Raw genomic sequence first — 17,982 nt, 5'->3', positions numbered from 1 at the left:
CTCGTAACCTTTAGTCTTCATACCTACTTTGCTTTGTCTTGGCAGATTGTTCTTTGAATGAGCCAATAAAGAAAACCCATGATGTTTTACTGAGGAGAGATTCAGCTGACACCAGGCCTGTGTTTAGAAGCTAGGACACATTTACATGTCCAGCTGCTGCCACCAAAGTGAGGAGGCGGAGCTAACAGAATCAGGGAGCTGCTTTTGTTGTCGGTGCAGCAGGTGCTATATCATGAGCTCACAAATAGGTTATTTTACATCAGAAGGAAACAAATGATATTTAACTCTGTCGTCAAGACAAACACAGGTTGTGATTTCATCCAAAAACACCCACAGACTGCCTCTCTATCAGGATTTAGTGTGTTTTGAATAAGCCACAGAGGGGTTGACAAGACTTTTTTCTTTTTAAATCTAAGAATTCACTTACCCACTTTCAATGAAGAGAAAAGGGGCACGCAACCTTTACTCCAATGATTATTTTAAATTTACCATTCAATTTATTTATTTTTATGTTATTTATATTTATTATTCGTACATTGGGAACTATATAATATTAATTAGGGTTATTATTTACTATATATTGAACATAAGTGCACACTTCATTCTACCATCCATGCACATTCGAGACCCTCCCACTGAATTGTTCAGCTGCCTGTCCCCCATTGGTTTGTGGACTGCTATTTGGAAGCTGCCTGATAGAGACTAAAGAGAATGCCAGATTTGACACTTGCACGATGATTTCAGTCTGCAGAACCAGACATTACTGTGGGCATAGAACTGACTTTTGTGACTTATGTGACTAATTGATCCGTCTCCTAGCTGATAGTCCTGTTTGTGTGAACCATTCAGCCTCCCTCCTTCAAACCTTAATCAGCTCTCCCGAAGCAAACTGATCTCTCTGCTCATAAATCTTTACTCCTGTCCTGTGATAACAGAGCAGCTGAAAAATGCAGGTGTGGCTCTGGTATGCAGGCTGCTGATCCATCCCCTCTTCTCCCCATCTCCCTCCCTACAAAACTACCCTAATTAGAGCTGCTGATCTTCATGCCAAGGCATCCTGATACAGCTTGTACCAGGCACCCCTGGCCCAACGGCATCGGCGATTTGCACTTCTACTCCAACCAGTGGGAATCAGAATCATCTTTATTGGCATGTACACATACAAGTAACTAGTTTGTAGTGATGTATGTCAGTGCATACATCTTTGACTAGTTAGCACTTTATTAGCACTTACAATGGCACTTACAGCACTTTTTTAGTTTGCTTTGAGAAGTAAAAATGTCTTGATTCTTGTTGTTCTGGTAAAAGCACCAGCTAAATTATAAATTTGTCACGGCATCTTGACATGGCAGGATCAAAGGTTTTACCGCTCTCTGCTCACCACTTCTGTAGCATCGCAAGCCCTCCTTAAGCCAAATCACACAATCTGAACTCTCACACCTTTTATCTTTGTAGATTTGACCTTCGTTACTATCAGGTCTCAGAACCTTGTACTCATCAAATTTGCTGCCGAAGTTGGGCAACACAAGGACATCACTGCAACAAAGTCTGATAATGCCAAAAAAAACGCAGCAGGTTATCCAGATGCTTTCAAATCAATTTGTTTGGAGGTCAAACTTGAATGGGAGGACACCTAAACATCCCCATGGATGTCTTATTGTAGAGGAAAGCAGTACACTGCAGTTTAAGGTTGAAGCACAGAACGGCTTTGTGAACTCATGGATGTGGGCGATGATATTACGGGTAACCCTTTTCACCAACAACAGATTTTTGATTTTTTTGAAACCCGTCAAATCAGCTTCTTGTGTTTAACTACTTTTTAGTGTCATTGATGTGGTCCCTTATTGTAAATTCGGGATTGGTCATAGCACAACAAATCATTTAATTTCAATGAAAACTCTGTAAATAGGAAGCAAGTCAATAATCTTTGACCATGAGAAAACCACCTCAACAATGCTGACTCCTGAAGGAATGCAGAGCCTGCAACTGGATGGTAGAAGCCATCATGTACTTGGCATAAAACCATTTAATACATCACCTGTAGGCTGGTAAGACTGTGAAAATGGGCAGTCAGTATTGGTATGACTGGTCACTGATAAGACAAACGCCTTTGGAGGTCTGGTGTAGAAATGGTATATGTCGAAATCTCCCATTCGAAAATTGTCAGATTTGGGCTCTGTAAGGTTGCTGGTGGAACTCATGTTCATACCAAAACGTCTTGTCAGGCAGACCATAACACCCTATAATTCCACACACCGAAATCACTTTTAGTTAGACAGAAGTCGGACTCCTGAAACACTGAGGAAAAGTGAGGAAAAGAAATATTTCTGCATTTGTTCCCCCAGTGTTAGTGCCATCATTTCTTCTTTAATTCAACAGTGTCCCGTCAGACATAAAACGAATGAGCCGGTCTGCTCTCAAATGTAGGAATGTTAACATACAACAGTTTGCCATTTCAGCTGGACCTCATTGAAACTGGAACCCCCCCCCCTCCTGGCATTGAGGTGACTCCCTTTTAATGACCCCATGTGTCTATTCAAACTTGGTGGGCCGGGTCGTGAGAGAACATCGGATTCCATGCGGGATTTTAGTTTACCGCGGTCTAAAGTTTCATATTGTTAGTGTGTGAACATGATGCCATGCCGTATTATGCTCACTATTTATGTAATCCCATCTGTAACTCAATAGCCTGTACTTAGGCAGGAAAACAAAAGCACCAGGCGTGGGGGAACTTTAAAACACGCCATTGGATTTCGTTGCACGTATCTGTGGCATTCAGCGCTGTCTGCTGCCTGTCTGGAAGGCGTTGCACATTACGAGTAACTATGGGGAACCACGGAAATCCTATCATGGACACACGCAACTATGTCAGGTAACACCATTTTGGGCTGAGAGGCGGAGGGAATGTTTGACAAAAAGTTTTTTTTTGTTTTTTTTAGACCAAATGTGTAAAATAAGTACACACCACAATGTGACTGGCATATATGTAAACAAACACAATAACATGCTCCACATGACCCCGTTTTTTTCTTCTGGACTGTTGTGTTCTCCCTTAGAAATTAAGTTATAGTTTTTTAGGGTCATTGTAGAGGAGAAACCCGTCTGGCCCAATCTTAATGTCTCCCCCTAAACCCTAATCGTTTAATACTTTAAAAGGTGTAAATATCAATGGAACAGCCCCTTGCTGCCACATGCCACGTCCCCATGACAACGTCAAAAAAATATGATATACAATAGAGGACATTTTTTGATGAGTTGTCATTCAGGCTTTTTGACTACATTGTCCGGGGTTAAATGACATTTGTTACCATCAGTATATTACCTTTTGTGTAATTTCAAATGCTTGTATCAGGCCATTAAGGAAACAAGTGAAGTTTGTACAGCAGGGTGTACTCACACGTTTATATTTAAAATCCCTTTGAATACCTAACCTAGGTACTGATCTCCCTCAAAATTCTTAAAGAAAGACCGTAAATAGTTGAAACAGAAATAAATATGTATATATAGAGTGAAGTCAATGAAACATTGGCCTCAGCTAACGGACAGAATTTTGTAGAGCGTGGAAGCGTGCGTAGCACCACATGATTCCCAGCTATGCAGTTAGGTCACGTCCTCCTCCGGAAACAGGTGTGTAAAGCCTACATATGTCCAGAAGGGAACCCTGCAGGGTCAGGTCAGGGGCCCTAACCTTCCTGGCCTTTTACTCCCCAGCGCTGCGGGGCAACAGGTCACTTCCACACCTCTGTACAATATTGTAGTGCTGAAACCCAAGCAGCCGCACAAACGACCTGGCAACAGTTTTGTGTCGGATAACTTCCTTACCAGTCATTACAAATCCACCCACCAATGCAAAGCCAACTTTCAGTACTCAACTCTTAGTTGATTAAGTAGCGTGTTCAAAATCCACCGCTTTTTGGATTTGTCTTTAGAAGTCATCATGAAACCAAGCCACATGTCACGGCCCCTACCCCAGCACAGCCATCTTTCCTACATCACATTCAGGTGTAGGATTACCCCATGCAGTCTGTTTAGATGAGGTTTCTGCTGCGGTGGTCTTTATTGACTTCTGGGGTTTCTTGAAATGATTTGTAAGTGCTCTTTCTGGCCTTAAGTCATGCAGTTAATGGGTTATAGACTCACACAACATTAAACAGAGAAGCTGAGGGCTGTTTACAAGCTGCTCGAGCACATTAACCCAATCAGTTCCTGTTGCTCTGTCAGTGGGAGCTCCATCAGGTGTCCATGGGACGTAGTGCAAACATGCACTTCAAACAATATGGGACCAAACTTTAACAAGGTGTGAACAGAAGTTGTTCATTTCCGGATTTATGATCAGCTGCTAATGGCACATATTTATTAGTTTGCCTGTAACCGACTTTAATTGGCGAGCTTCTACCCACACTGGTCAGGTTTCCGTTGGATATGACCTGCTGTGGTGGACAGGAATGGAATGTTGACGTTACTATGGAACTCTCAAAGGAATGATTTCTACTGGAGACTGGGAGAACATGCCCCCCATTTCGATTCACTGACAATGTGACTGTTTAGTTGTCAAGCTAACAGTTGAAAACAATTGCCCTTCATTTTTCATTTACATGTGTTGTGATATGTGATGTCAGCTGACAGAGATTGGGACTAGTATTGACGTTTCCCGCTTCCCGTTTTCAAAATTAACAATACACCGGTACCAGCTGCCTCTTTTATCTCGCTTTCCTCCAACAGCCAGTTGGTATACACTGTGAAACCTTACGCTTGATTGTCCTGATTGACGTGACCTGATTGGGTGTGAGTTATTTGGAGTAGGCCATGGGATAAAGTCAGGCATCTGGTATGATTGAACAGGGTTTACATTCACTTGGGATGTACATTTTAATGGTAAAATCACTACCATAGTCGTTATAAAAGGAGGACACTCTGTTTCTATGCAGATACGCAGTGTTCTATTATTATGGAACCAATGGTATCATGTGTTATTTATACAAAGAGTCTACAATCAGACCAACACTTGATGACACTTTCACAAACTGAAAGAGACAAACAGCATGATTTGTGTCAGTAAACATGTGTGTTTATCTGACAGCCCTGGCAGAATATTCTGTGTTGGGACAAAAGGTGCTTGATGTGGCAACTGGCTGAAATGGTAATGCTTGGGGAGCTGCTGTGGCTTCCCCCTCCCTGGTAAATTTGGTGGGCAGGATGTTTGTTGAAACACACAGACACAAATAGGTGCAGCATCCTATTCGGTATATTGCACAATGAAAATGCCGTTGATTGGTAATGCCATTGTTGCAATGAGGGAGATGATATGAGCTGTACTATTCAATTAAAATAACTAAGACTGATGAACAACCAATGATTTACTTTATTCTCAGATAGGGAATCAAATAGCTCCTCTAGAGATATTCTTGTAATATGTGTTTGTCTAGTTGTTGGAAAAACGTAAATAATGATTTGCCTGAGTGGACAAAAGTCTTCAATCTTGACAATCAAATGTTCAGGATGATTGATGAAGCAGCGTCTGAGGTACTCATGTGAAGTTTTTTTCCAAACAAAGCTTTTCTTCCATCTCCTTCAATCATGAAGGACAATGCTATCTCTCTATTCGATGCGGAGGTGACCAGTGGGAGCTGATCTGGGAGCTGAAACACCGTTTCCCCCCCTCTGATGTTTGTCACCTTAGACTATGTAACCCAAAGCCAAAGGAAGAATCATTTTGAGTAGATATGATGCATGATCTGTATGTTTCAACTCTGCTCCATACTTGCAAGTAGTTAAATAAATGTCCTGTTAATGATTTTACACCAGTGTGAAATACCATTTTTCTAACACTAGTTTAACTTCACATTACTAGTTTAACTTCAGAATGCCTGAATGGTCCCGTTGTACACTATTGTACCAAATAGTGATGAAGCGTTTCAAGAAGACAGTCGTGACCCACATTAAAAAGATCCCAGGCACCGTAGACTTGCTGAAGTATGCGTTGTGTGCATAATGCATGATATATAATTAATTTTGTAATTTTAATTACATATTCTCTCACATATTGTAATTTTGTGGAAGAAGAACATTGAAACATAAGAATTTCATAACAACAAATATTAAATCTAAGGCCCTACTAAGCAACATATACAAAAGATTTAGAAAAGATGGCATCATCCATTGGATGGGCATTCAATAGGTTCTAGATAACAGGTATCATAACCTAGATGATCCACAGCCTGGTACAATGACCAGGAAAAAATAACAAGACTCAATCTTAATCTGTGGTGGTATGTTTAGAACATTACGTTACAAAATCTGTAGTCTGATCACCTTGGTAATGATTTTAACTTTTGGGTGCATCTTCTGGGGACCATGCCATTTTATTCATATCTCCTCAATACATGCTGTATAGAACTGAAAGATGCTTCAGGTTGACAGAAGAGGAAAAGTCGAGGCATCAAAAAAAGGTTACTGTTCATTATCTGGAGATCAGTAGCATTCTCTGCAAAGTTATTTTTTTATGCTTGTAACAAACACCTAGAAGCGTTATTTATAGAAATTGTTCATCCATCAAATGTCTTCAAATTTTGCGCATACATCCACCTAAACAAATATCTACCAAACAAAAATGTTAAAGTTGAACCTAAAATAAAGATGGCTATTGAAAATTGTTCTCATATTTGGGCTTTTAAAAACCATCAGACACCAATTTCCATGGCGACAGTCTCAAAATCTCTGGAGTCATGGGAGTCCAGGACAGGACCCAATAGCCGCAGAACCAGACTTGTCTTCATTTTTAAACAGCAACACGATTGACTGCCCTGGAACGAGTGGAAACTAGAAGGAACAGAAAAGTGTCAAGAGAGGAGAACCTGCACTCACATACAGCCGTAACGGAAAACCATGCTAGTTATATGGACTGACAACCAGGACGATCACAGAGGTGAACACGCAGGCTCTCAGACAGGCATCCTGACATTTGGAAGATAAATGTTTTCCTGCGGATAAGTTGCTCAGATGAGAAAATGTCAATGTGTTCGGTTGTAAGTACTCATCCTCTAGGAACCATGAATATCCACTTCAGAGAAATACGACAATGACTGTTGTGGTCTAGAATCCATTTCCTAGCTTATTATAAAGACCACTATGTCCTCTTCATTAAGAAGCTGGGAAGCAGGAAAGCCAATCAATCTCTGTCTTAAGTAAGTCATTTAGTCGCAATTAATTTGGCCAGTAGGTACAAACATTAATGCTGCTGTGTCCCTACCTAATCTTCTAAAGGGACTGAAACAAAACATGATCGTACCAATTAAGTCTCCTGCCAGGAATGGAATTACCTTGTGTGACCTGGAGGGGCCGCGTTTACAGGCGTGCAGCTCTGGAGCCCTTGTTGGTTTGGAATAAAAAGAGATATCCCGTTCTATCTGTCAACGGCACCTTGCTAAGAATGATGGATAGCAGCTTGGGGCATAATGCTCTCTAAAGGGGAATACAAATCCTTTCATTCTAAAGCAACAATGCAAATTACAGCTACAGGTCAGGTCCAACGGGCCGCCCCCACCTCCTCTGCAAGAAGCCGCGGTTCCGGAACACTTAGCACCGAAACCCCCCCACCCCTTCCCTTCCCCGACTGAACTTGTTCAGATTGGAGCGCGGCCTCACATATTCATGACTTCAGCAAACCTAATTTTGCATACAAGGCTCGCCCTCATGCGTTCACACAGGGCAGCATTCTGCAGAGAGTGACGCTGGACTCCACGCACAGCAACTTTTAATCCGTGCTTAATGCATGCTTCTTTCAGTCCCCAAATGCAAGTGTTGTAGGGATTCGCTCGTCCTTCCCTAATCCTCCATATGTTCTTTTAAAAAAGGCATATTTACTAAAGGTTCAATGTTGCTGGAGTGGCTTCTGCAGCAAAGCGATTTCCCAACTCAACTATCTACCATCTTCCTCCGCTGTTTATCTCCCCACAACAGGCCCAGCACTCGGCTTCCAGGCTCACAAGCTCACACCGGGAAACGTAGCCTACGGTACACAAGAGCACAGTGTGTGTGTGTGTGTGTGTGTGTGTGGAGGGGTTACAATGACAGAGGCACATACACATGCACGCCAACGTGAGACATCCAACGGCTGATAAAGAAGCAATTAAACCATCAGATTTCATACCCGTCTGCCTAAATCTCATTGGGTGACATTGACAGCTACTTTATTTATCGGCGTCTGTGCTCGCTCTTTTCCCTGCTTGGTTATGTCGTCTCAAACTTGTGGCGACTTTCTATAAATGTCTTGTCCAGTTGTGAAAGCCATCTGTCAGGATATCACCTGCACTGGCATCAGAAGACTCAGTGATACTACAATCATCTCAACGGAACACAGCGGGACATTCGGCAGACAAAGTGCATGTTCAATCCAACAATCGATGATTGATGATGAGAATTAACGGGCAATGGTGGCGCATGGAGTAGTGTGATGCGCTGCGGGCAGCGGTTCGAATCCCGGCTGCCCCGTGTGCCATGCCACCTAATTGCTCCCCAGACAAAATGGCCATGGGTTAAAATACAATGTAAGTCAGCTAAATTACATGTAATGTAATGTCTCCAGTCACTCGTGTTATATTCTCTTATTGGTCTACGTCCCTCTTGACTCTAAACTTAATCCGCTCTCCCCCTCTCCACTCTAGCTACATTTTTGATAATGAGCTTGGGAGTTTCATAAGGATCATCAAAACCAAGGCTGGATTACACAGTTTAAAGAGGTTTGCTGTCAATAGTTTTTGATAATTTAAGTAATAGCAAGTTTATTTTCAACACTAAACTACATTATCTATGGTGCTGGCTTGTGTTACAGCATCTGGGCAACTAATGATGTGGCCATGTGTAGGCGTTCTTAGATTAATCTTTGAAATCAAATGCGTCAGAAGGTTGCACCTCTACAAGGACCCTTTTTGTGTTTTACAATCTCGAGTGGTCACCTGTACAGAGTGGCAGCATGGCCTTGGTCAGATATGTTTTTTATTATTACATTATGCCCCTTATGCTGTTACAGGTAATGACTAATACTTGTGTTATATAATCTGCCTCTATAATGTTGATCCACCCATAAAATACATTTATACTGAAATATCATGTCCTAATTTGGCATGTTCTTAACAGATTCATAGCAGACTGCAAACAAATATTACTACAGATACCTTTTTCACCTCATTGTTTTTCATATAGAAAAAGCCCACATTACCGGTACGCCAAAAAAATATTAGCTGTGCCAATGCCATATTTCTGGTTGAATGAACATTCGTTATGACTCTGTTTTTCATTGTATGGTTTGATCACGTTGAGTAGCCTGGATTATTTGTGCAGTTATACTAACTACTAACTAACTAATACTAATTAACGTTTACGGTCAAATTATTAAACATTACATTTACATTACATTACATGTTATTTAGCTGACGCTTTTATCCAAAGCGACTTACATTGCATACCCATGCATTACATTTTTTTGCCTGGGGAGTAATTAGGGGTTAGGTGTCTTGCTCAGGGACACTTCGACATGGCACATGGCGCAGCGGGATTCGTACCACCAACCTTGCGGCCCCCAGCGCACTGCACTACTCCATGCGCCACCATCGCCCCAATTAAACACAAAGTAAGCAACTCAAAAATATTTCCAGAAATCAAGGTTACTCAAGTTATTTCCCAGGAACGTCTCCGGTTACGTATGTAACCTTAGTTCCCTGAAGATAACGAGACGCTGCGTAAAAACGCTGTGGGAACGCCTCTGCGTGACCGCGTCATGAAGCACGTGTGAAATCTAACCAATGGCGAGCTGGTACGTCATAGGCGGGCGACGCCGGGACCAGGGCGCTATAAAGAGACCCGAAAGGCAGGACCATTCATCTCTGAAAGGCTGAATCAAGTGCCACGGGCAAGCCGGGTGTATGGCAAAGTTTATGCTGCGTCTCGTTCCCTTCAGGGAACTAAGGTAACCGGAGATGTTCCCTCTCAGGGAACTCAAGCTGCGTGAAAAAACGCTGTGGGAACGCAATACCCACTCCACCATATGAGCAGGTGACCGTGGTGTGAAGTTACCAGATAGCAGACTGGGATAAACCTGTGGGGAAACGTACTGCAGGAACTCCAGTACTGGACCGTTCGGGCAGTTATCTGGGTCTGGCTGTCGTTCCCCACACCAAGTGGCACCATCTACCACATACGGCCTCCTTGTGGCGGGGGCTCTGGAGTGGAAGATGGTCTCCACAACCTCGGTCGGGAGAGCGGATCTTAAAAAGCGGGTCCCCTCAAGGGCCACGCCCATAGCTTCCAAAGCTCGGGGCAGGGGTCAATAATGGACCCCGATGCCTGAGACAGCAGGTCCGCCCTGACGGGAATCTCCAACGGGGGACCTGCGAGGAGCGACAATAGGTCCGCGAACCATACTAGGGCCAGAACGGGGCTACTAATAGTAGCCCGAAGCCGTCCTATGGACCCTCTCCAGAACCCCTGGGAGCAGAGCAACCGGGGGAAAAGCGTACAGGCACACCCTTCTTGGCCACGCCTGTACCATACCATCCAAACCGAGTGGGGCGGGGTGCAAGAGGGAGAACCAGAGAGGACAATGAGATGTCTCTCTGGAGGCAAATAGGTCCACTTCGGCACGGCTAAAGTGTCTCCAAAGGAGCTCCACCGCCTCTGGATGGAGTCTCCAGTCCCCGGGCCTCGGCCCCTGCCTCGAAAGGGTGTCTACCCCCTGGTTTAAGACACCAGGATATAAACCGCTCTTTACGAGCGGAGTTTCCCGAAGGACCACAGGAGGATCTGGCGGGCTAGCTTGTACAGCAGCCGTGAGTGCAGGCTGTTGTCTGACCGGACAAGCACATGCTGGTCCGTCAGGGCTGGACAGAAGTGTACCATACGCGGTGTTTCAGTGCCTGAAACACCGCGAGAGGACCCCGTCCGAGCGTACCGTGCTGCGGCCCAGCCTCAACGAGGGGGTGCGCGCAGCGCGATGCTCTCCTGCTGCGCCAGGTGGTGCAAGCTCGTCGACGGCCGGGGCCGTCCTCAAGCAGCCCCGGCTGTCAACGAGCTTGCACCACCTGGCGCAGCAGGAGAGCACGATGCGGACGTGGCGTCGTCGGGGAAGGAAGGAATCGAGCGCGTCTGCCTGCCACCTCTCCGCATGGAGTTTACGCAACGGCCCCGATGGCACCTCCAAAGAGGGTTGCCCGGGGAAAGAGGGGCATCAAGGAGGAAGGCCTTGTCCTTCTCCTTGAGGCTAGAGTGGCTCAGCCAAAGGTGCCGCTCCGTAGCTCTCTCTTAGGGCTCCCATGGAGCGGCCGACGGACTTCGCCGTCTCCTTCGTGGCCCGCGGGTTGTACACGCGGGAGGACACTGGCCTACCCCAGGACGCCGACACCTCAGTGTGGACGTCTGGGAAGAACGGCAAGCACCGGCGCGGAGGAACTCTACGGGAAGGCAAAAACTGCTCTTGCAGCTTATCGGAAGCAGTAGGCTGCTGTTTACCCGCCGGTCAGCTGATATGAAACCTGTCAGCGACTCGGGTGAGGACCTCGTGAAATTCTTTGGCGGCAGCGGGGAAATGAGGCGCCTCGACGTCAGCCTCCGCTGCCTCTACGCTCACCACGTCTAGCTCCTCGGAGCTGGAGGAACATGAGAGCGGCGTCTCGTCCGGCGTGGAGGAAGCCGCAGAGCGTGCCTCCGACGCCGGAAACGAGTGCCTGGGTCCCGCGGTGAAGGGCTGGTAAAAGGCCTCAAGCGTCCCGGAATCCTCCGCGAGATCCATTTGTGATCCCCATGAAGACACCCGGCGCTCTACCTCAGCACGAGCTGGACCGGAGCCGCGGGGAGCACGCCTCATCGAGCCGTCCTCAGCGAAGACGGCTCGACGGGAGAGACGGGAGTGCCATGACAGGCGCTCACAGTCTGCACAGCCCCCTCGAGGGCTAGCTGAGCGTGCTCCACGCCCAGGCAGACAACACACAAGGCGTGTGAGTCACTTCCCGTAATGAAACTGGTGCACGGGGGGACACACTGGACAAACTGCTCAGCCATAGCACTAGAAAAAACTTCACACGCACTAGATGAAGGCACAGAGATGAATGGTCCTGCCTTTCGGGTCCCTTTATAGCGCCCTGGTCCCGCCGTCGCCCGCCTATGACGTACCAGCTCGCCATTGGTTTGATTTCACACGTGCTTTATGACGTGGTCACGCAGAGGCGTTCCCACAGTGTTTTTACGCAGCTTGAGTTCCCTACAGTTTGCCACAATCACAACATTGCCAGCTGCTTTTCCTTCCTCACGGTTCGAAAGGCGACAGGTGCGGATGTGCTGAAGCTGTTGAGCATAACTCTGTGGACTCAGAGTAAACTCCACAAGACGCCGAGGGGACGTTCCCGGCTTCAAAAAGCTCCCATTCACAGTTTATTAGCATGTGTGTGTGGGGGGACGAGTTTCCTGTGTGTGTAAGTGTTCAGTCATTAGGATTTGTGTACATGTGTGCGCATACACAGCAGAGACTAGCGGAGATAAGTGAGATATGGAAATAGTTTCTCTCTCTTGATGGATACATGGAAGGTCCGTCATCTGGCAGGGCCGTGTGCTATCGAAAGTGGAAACTGGTCTCTGAGTGTGTGCGTGGGATAGAGGACCTCAGTCAGCTTTATGTGCAACACATTTCCAAGTGTCTACACTGGCTTCCAATTTTGGGAAAAAAGAAAGGACTCTACATGTTATATTAATTGAACCATTCATAGTGGTACATCCTCTGATCTCAACCTCTCCCCCGTCTGCTCTGTGTTTCCCAGATTTCTGTCACGTGACTGATGGTCTTAGCCGACTCAATCAGTTCCTAGTTGTGTTGAGGAGCTCAGAAGCTGATGTATTTTACAGGATTTAGTTACTTCAAACTATTCATTTGTGTCAACATGTGGTGTGAGACATGTAGAATACAATAATCACAATTTCACAATTTTTTTGGGGCTGCTTTGTCTGACAGAACCCTTTTTGGAGCATGATTTGTTCATGATCCATTGTAAGGATGAAACTATTGATAATTTTGTTTCTTGCTTTTATAAATGCTGGAGTTTTGGCGATTGTTTAAAGAAAACATACTTTTCTGAGGGTGTTGAATGCATGAAAACATCAGCTTTGGACACCCACAATTGTTTTTTCAATCACCTTTTGTAAATGACACGTTTGTGGCTGTTTTTACTCAGTGGACAGAGACATACGAGGGACCACCTTTTGGGATTGATGACCAAAGTTTTCACAAATCCACAAATCTCTCACAATAGACAAATTCTGTCTGGTATTCCGTACATTGTATAGTACTCCCCACTACCATCATACAAACCGAAGAAAACTGTTCCCTTCTTCTCAAAAGTCACTTTCAAAATGATACATCAACCTACCAGTGCCACCAGTAGGCCTAAAATCTCACGCTTTTTCCATGAAATGTATTGAGGGATCACGTTGAAATATGCTCAGTATGCTCGGAAATGAATGAAAACTCTGGATCTTGTCTCCCACGGCCCAGCCAAGGACCCGCATGTAGAATAGATAGAAATAGATATGTGGATGGATCTCTGATTATAAATCAACAATGTTGCTGCAGCAGCAGAATAAGTGTGAATTTCCAAAGCACCACGTTTTTTTCCCCTTCTACTGAGAACATCTGTACCTATTAAAAAGGTACATACAACTCGTTGCTTTTAATGGGTATTGCACTGCCCAAACATTCTAACTGCCCACTAAGACCTGGTCCTACTCCCCTGCCCTCCTCCCTCATCACACCAAGATGCTCCTTTGCTCTTTACGTTTGCCAGGTAGATCTTATTAAAAGCTTAAAGCTCCTCCAGAGGGGAATTTTGGCATCTGCTTTATCAAAGGGATGAATGGCGATGGGGAAGGACTATTTTTTGTTGGTAGTGAAAAGTTGGCAATTGCCATTAAACAATTTTAACAAATCGTTGAGCCGTAGCTAATATCATGGCGCTGCTTGAATGTCAAATGTTTGCTCAGAGATTGTTTGGACTCTAATGGCTGTCAAGGCGGACATGGCTTAACTGCTTCCAGAGCTGATAATTGTTTTCAAGCAGCTCTGGGGGTCAAGACAGCGAAGCTGTGGTAAATAACAAGCAGCGCTGGAACACACTACCTCAATGCGCCAGTGAGAAACAAACAGTCACCCTGAGAGTGAACTCAAACTCATCACTTCAAATGGATGAGCCTGTCTAAGCGATGTTCCATCTGAATGCTCTCAGACACACAAAAAGAGCACAAGTCATGAAAATGAATCCCAGAAAAAATAAAATAGTCTCTTATAATTTCTCATTGTGGACTGATGCTCTTATTCATTGATTTTGGCATTTTGGCCCTTTTTGCAAACAATAAGCTAAAGTTGTCATATTTGGACAGCGGAGTAAGGACAAGTTGTTAAGTGTATATCATGCACAGACTTTTCATTGACCATGGCAGCACTGAGTTATATTATCTTTCTTTTCTCCTTCACTTCAAATCATGTGCTTTTTGTGAAGGTTTGCATTCAAAACCAACACAAGCAGTAAAATACTTTGATATTAAACCCCAAACCCAGGAGCTGTAGCTCGACTCTCCATTGTTCTACTAATTGTGTCCTTGGCACAGAGGCTACATTTCTACTTTGCCACTATCCATCATCATACTTTGTACTATTCTGGTCTAAATGTAATTATCCAATCTCCACTCAACTAATTGACTAAGAGAGGGCCCCCTTAAATACAGTAACTGTGGTAATAATGTGACGTAGCAGTATAAGAATGGTTGTTATTCTCACTTTTCTATTTGACATGAATGGATTAAAATAAAGACAATTTATGAATGTGATCACTATTAGAGACGCATCTTCTTATATACATGCAACACCATGGCATGTGTCGAAACAATATGGCTGACAGCAGCACAAATGAAACACAAATCTCTTTCTGCTGAATGTGTTCCCAGCACTTCCACTCACTCCTGAGTTTAAGTAATCCTCATCCGCCGCGTCAGGCATGTCGGTCTGCAGGACATCTGCAAACCTCTATCAGGGAAATTCTTCTTTAAAAAAAAGCATCCAACAACTACCCTCTCCCCCCCCCCCCGCCCCACCGATCTTTGTTATATATCATGTGGTGTCTTTGACTTGGACATTTGTTTGACCACCAACAACTTTAATGCTGTAAGCAAGAAAGAATTAAATTAATTTTCAATATTTCCCATAGGTTCACAACCTTAAGGGGGCGGACTGCCCCAACGGGGGGGAGGGGGAGGGTGGTCTATTGATGTGTCCTGGTGAGAGTTGAGAGTTTGCCCGAGGTGAGTCTGACATCCAGAAGCAGTCTGTTGCCTTAATGGTAGTGCTGATGTTCAAGGTGTTGTTCCTTAGACTCAGCCTCTGATGCCATTATGTCCATTCAAAGTGTAATTTGAAAATTCAGTTGAGCTACTAATGGAACAGTCTAGCTTCTCAATGAATTGGATTTTGATATGAGGCACCTTTTAGGGCAAAGCACTTCCCTTTAAAGTGCAAAGCAAGTGAAAGTGGATTACTCAAGCACTCAGTGACAAGTGAGCAGAATATGTTCGTGAAGTTGTTGAACTTAAGGACTCATTTTTGAAGCTCGTCACGCTGCATGCTGACATTTAAGGAAAATCTTTGTCATTATTTTTTGGTGAAGGATTGTTTACCCCGGTTGAAAAAAATTAGTCATCGTTGTATGTGAATACAAAACAACAATGAAATGTAAGAGCTTAAAGGGAAACAACCAAAATAGAAAATCAAACGGAAAGATATTTGTGGAGTGACAGAAAGACTCATTAATACAACTACTATAAGGAGACAGGAATTGTGTCTCATTCGCCTGAGGGGAAGCACAATATTTTTACACTGCAGCTTAAATTGGCATGCCACTGCCCAATTCCATTTTTTGTCATGTTTATTTTAATTTATTTGCAAAGGTGATCATTCTTATTTTCATTATCAGTTCAAAACCAATAGTTGCAGAAGGATTGAGAGTCTCTTTTTAAATCCTTATTGGTATAGAAGATCCTTTATGATGCTGAAAAAATGATACGAGACGAGGGTCGACAGGTTCTAGACTGTTGACACGGATCAAGGTGTTAAATGGGCCTTTTTGGCCAATCATTTTATTATGTTTCATTTATATAACTTCGGGGGCCGGCCGTCCGCTTTAAGCACCTGTTCCGCTCAGCGAGAAATTGCGCTAAGGATCAGTCATGCAGTGGCCCGGCGGCATTCACATGGGAGTTGGAATTGGCCTTGTTTGAATTTCATGCCTGTTTGTGTGCGTCTTTGTCACAGAGGACCAGATCCCCCACGGCTTCCCCACCATTGACATGGGGCCCCAGCTGAAGGTTGTGGAGCGAACACGCACGGCCACGATGCTGTGTGCGGCCAGCGGCAACCCCGACCCGGAGATCTACTGGTTCAAAGACTTCCTGCCCGTGGACATCGGCAGTAGCAACGGGCGGATAAAACAGCTGCGTTCAGGTAAATAATCTGTGTACTGGCTGAGTGATACATGAGCATTTACACCAGGTGGGGCCACCCAGAACATTGACAGGTTAAGGGTTACCAATGTCATTTCTCTCAAAAATAACACCTAAATGACTTTTCAGGAAGCAGAACGCAAAATAAGCTTGTGATGGAAATAAAAGGGTCCAGACTTAGCAGTCATCGCCTCGGGCAGCACCTGTGTGGGAGCAGCGGCGTGCCAACAGTGCTCAACCCTCCCCACACAGCGATGAATGTTAACGCAGAGGCTGAGCCTGTGAAGCGGGCTCTGTGAGGAGGTGGCCGAGGTCCAAAAGGAGCAGAGAGGGCATCTTTCTCCAGCTCGCAGCAGAACTGGACGGCTGCTGGCTGAGCAACCCGAGCCGCACGCACACACCCTGTCAGCTGCCCTTTCTCTCACTCGCCGTGAGAAAATAGAATCCGTTCACTCCTCGCCAAAAAGTTGCAAGCGCCCACCTACGCATCATCAGAACGACGTACCCAGGGCCCAACTTTCCTCGCCAGCCCTCACAGCAAGAGCAAGTTCCTTCCCCCCATCCTCTGTCGCCCCAGAGCTGACAGACAGGCTCTAGGAGATCACACGCTTTGAAGTCCACTATGAAGATTTTTTTTCTTCCCCATGTGGCATACTGGGCCTTAGGTAGTGACAAATACACTGTGTATAATTAACCAAATACCACGGAAATTTGTTTCAATTTGTTTCTTAGAGCCTCTCTGTCACATGCAGTCCCACAGCAGCAGAGCACAGATGGCTGGCTTCCTTCAATGACAAATCGGAGTTATCCTGAGTCTCACAAGGCAAAGGGAGAATATGTAGCCGTGTGCAAGTCAGCACTCTGCAATTATTCAATGTATTTGTTACAATAGCATTCATTATATAGAGGAGTGATTGGATTTGCTTCTGAATTAGTTAGTCCTATTAAATGACTTTGATCCATTAAGAAACACTAATAGCATCATTTTTAAATTGGAGACCTTTGCTCTCTTTGGGAAAAAGAATAAATAATGCCCTATGCTTCTGTAAGGATTCCTTCTCCACAGCTCAACTATCTGCCAGTAATTATAACCCAAAGCTTGCCCATTGGAGAGTGATTTGATCCAAACCAGTCATGGACAGTCTTGGTGCTGGACTAGCGAGCATCTGATACTTCAGGACCGGGGGAAAGAAAAGCGAATAAAGGCAGAAACCAACGCTGGAGTGAAAAAAAAGTTCCTGGTTCTCAAACACATTAATGACTTTGTGTTTTTACTGGCCACAACCACCAGCCAAGGAAGACTATTTACCTTTTTTGTAAGTGCTCACAGAAGAAATCCCTAGTGCTCAATCTGTGGACAAAGGTGGTTCCTAGCTGAATGGTTTGAAGTCATCGGCTATTAAAGGGATACTATTGATTGTACTACAACTCCAGTACGCTTGTTAGACAGATTGT

At 44.7% G+C, this 17,982-nt stretch overlaps 1 protein-coding gene across 9 annotated transcripts in view; it reads left to right on the top strand.

Moving 5' to 3' along the window:
* Positions 1-17,982, top strand: part of ptprfa (protein tyrosine phosphatase receptor type Fa) — a 230,788-nt gene that overhangs the window by 82,188 nt on the left and 130,618 nt on the right. For all 9 annotated transcript variants that reach the window (XM_037470081.2, XM_037470080.2, XM_037470078.2 and 6 more), the window contains exon 5: positions 16,340-16,528. In XM_037470081.2, coding sequence (XP_037325978.2) covers positions 16,340-16,528 — 189 coding nt within the window. The remainder of the gene's footprint in view (positions 1-16,339; positions 16,529-17,982) is intronic.

This window comes from Pungitius pungitius, chromosome 7 (assembly GCF_949316345.1).
Source record: "Pungitius pungitius chromosome 7, fPunPun2.1, whole genome shotgun sequence".
NCBI lineage: Eukaryota > Metazoa > Chordata > Actinopteri > Perciformes > Gasterosteidae > Pungitius > Pungitius pungitius.
Note: the sequence above shows the minus strand (reverse complement) of the source record. Positions and strands in the feature narration are given on the sequence as shown.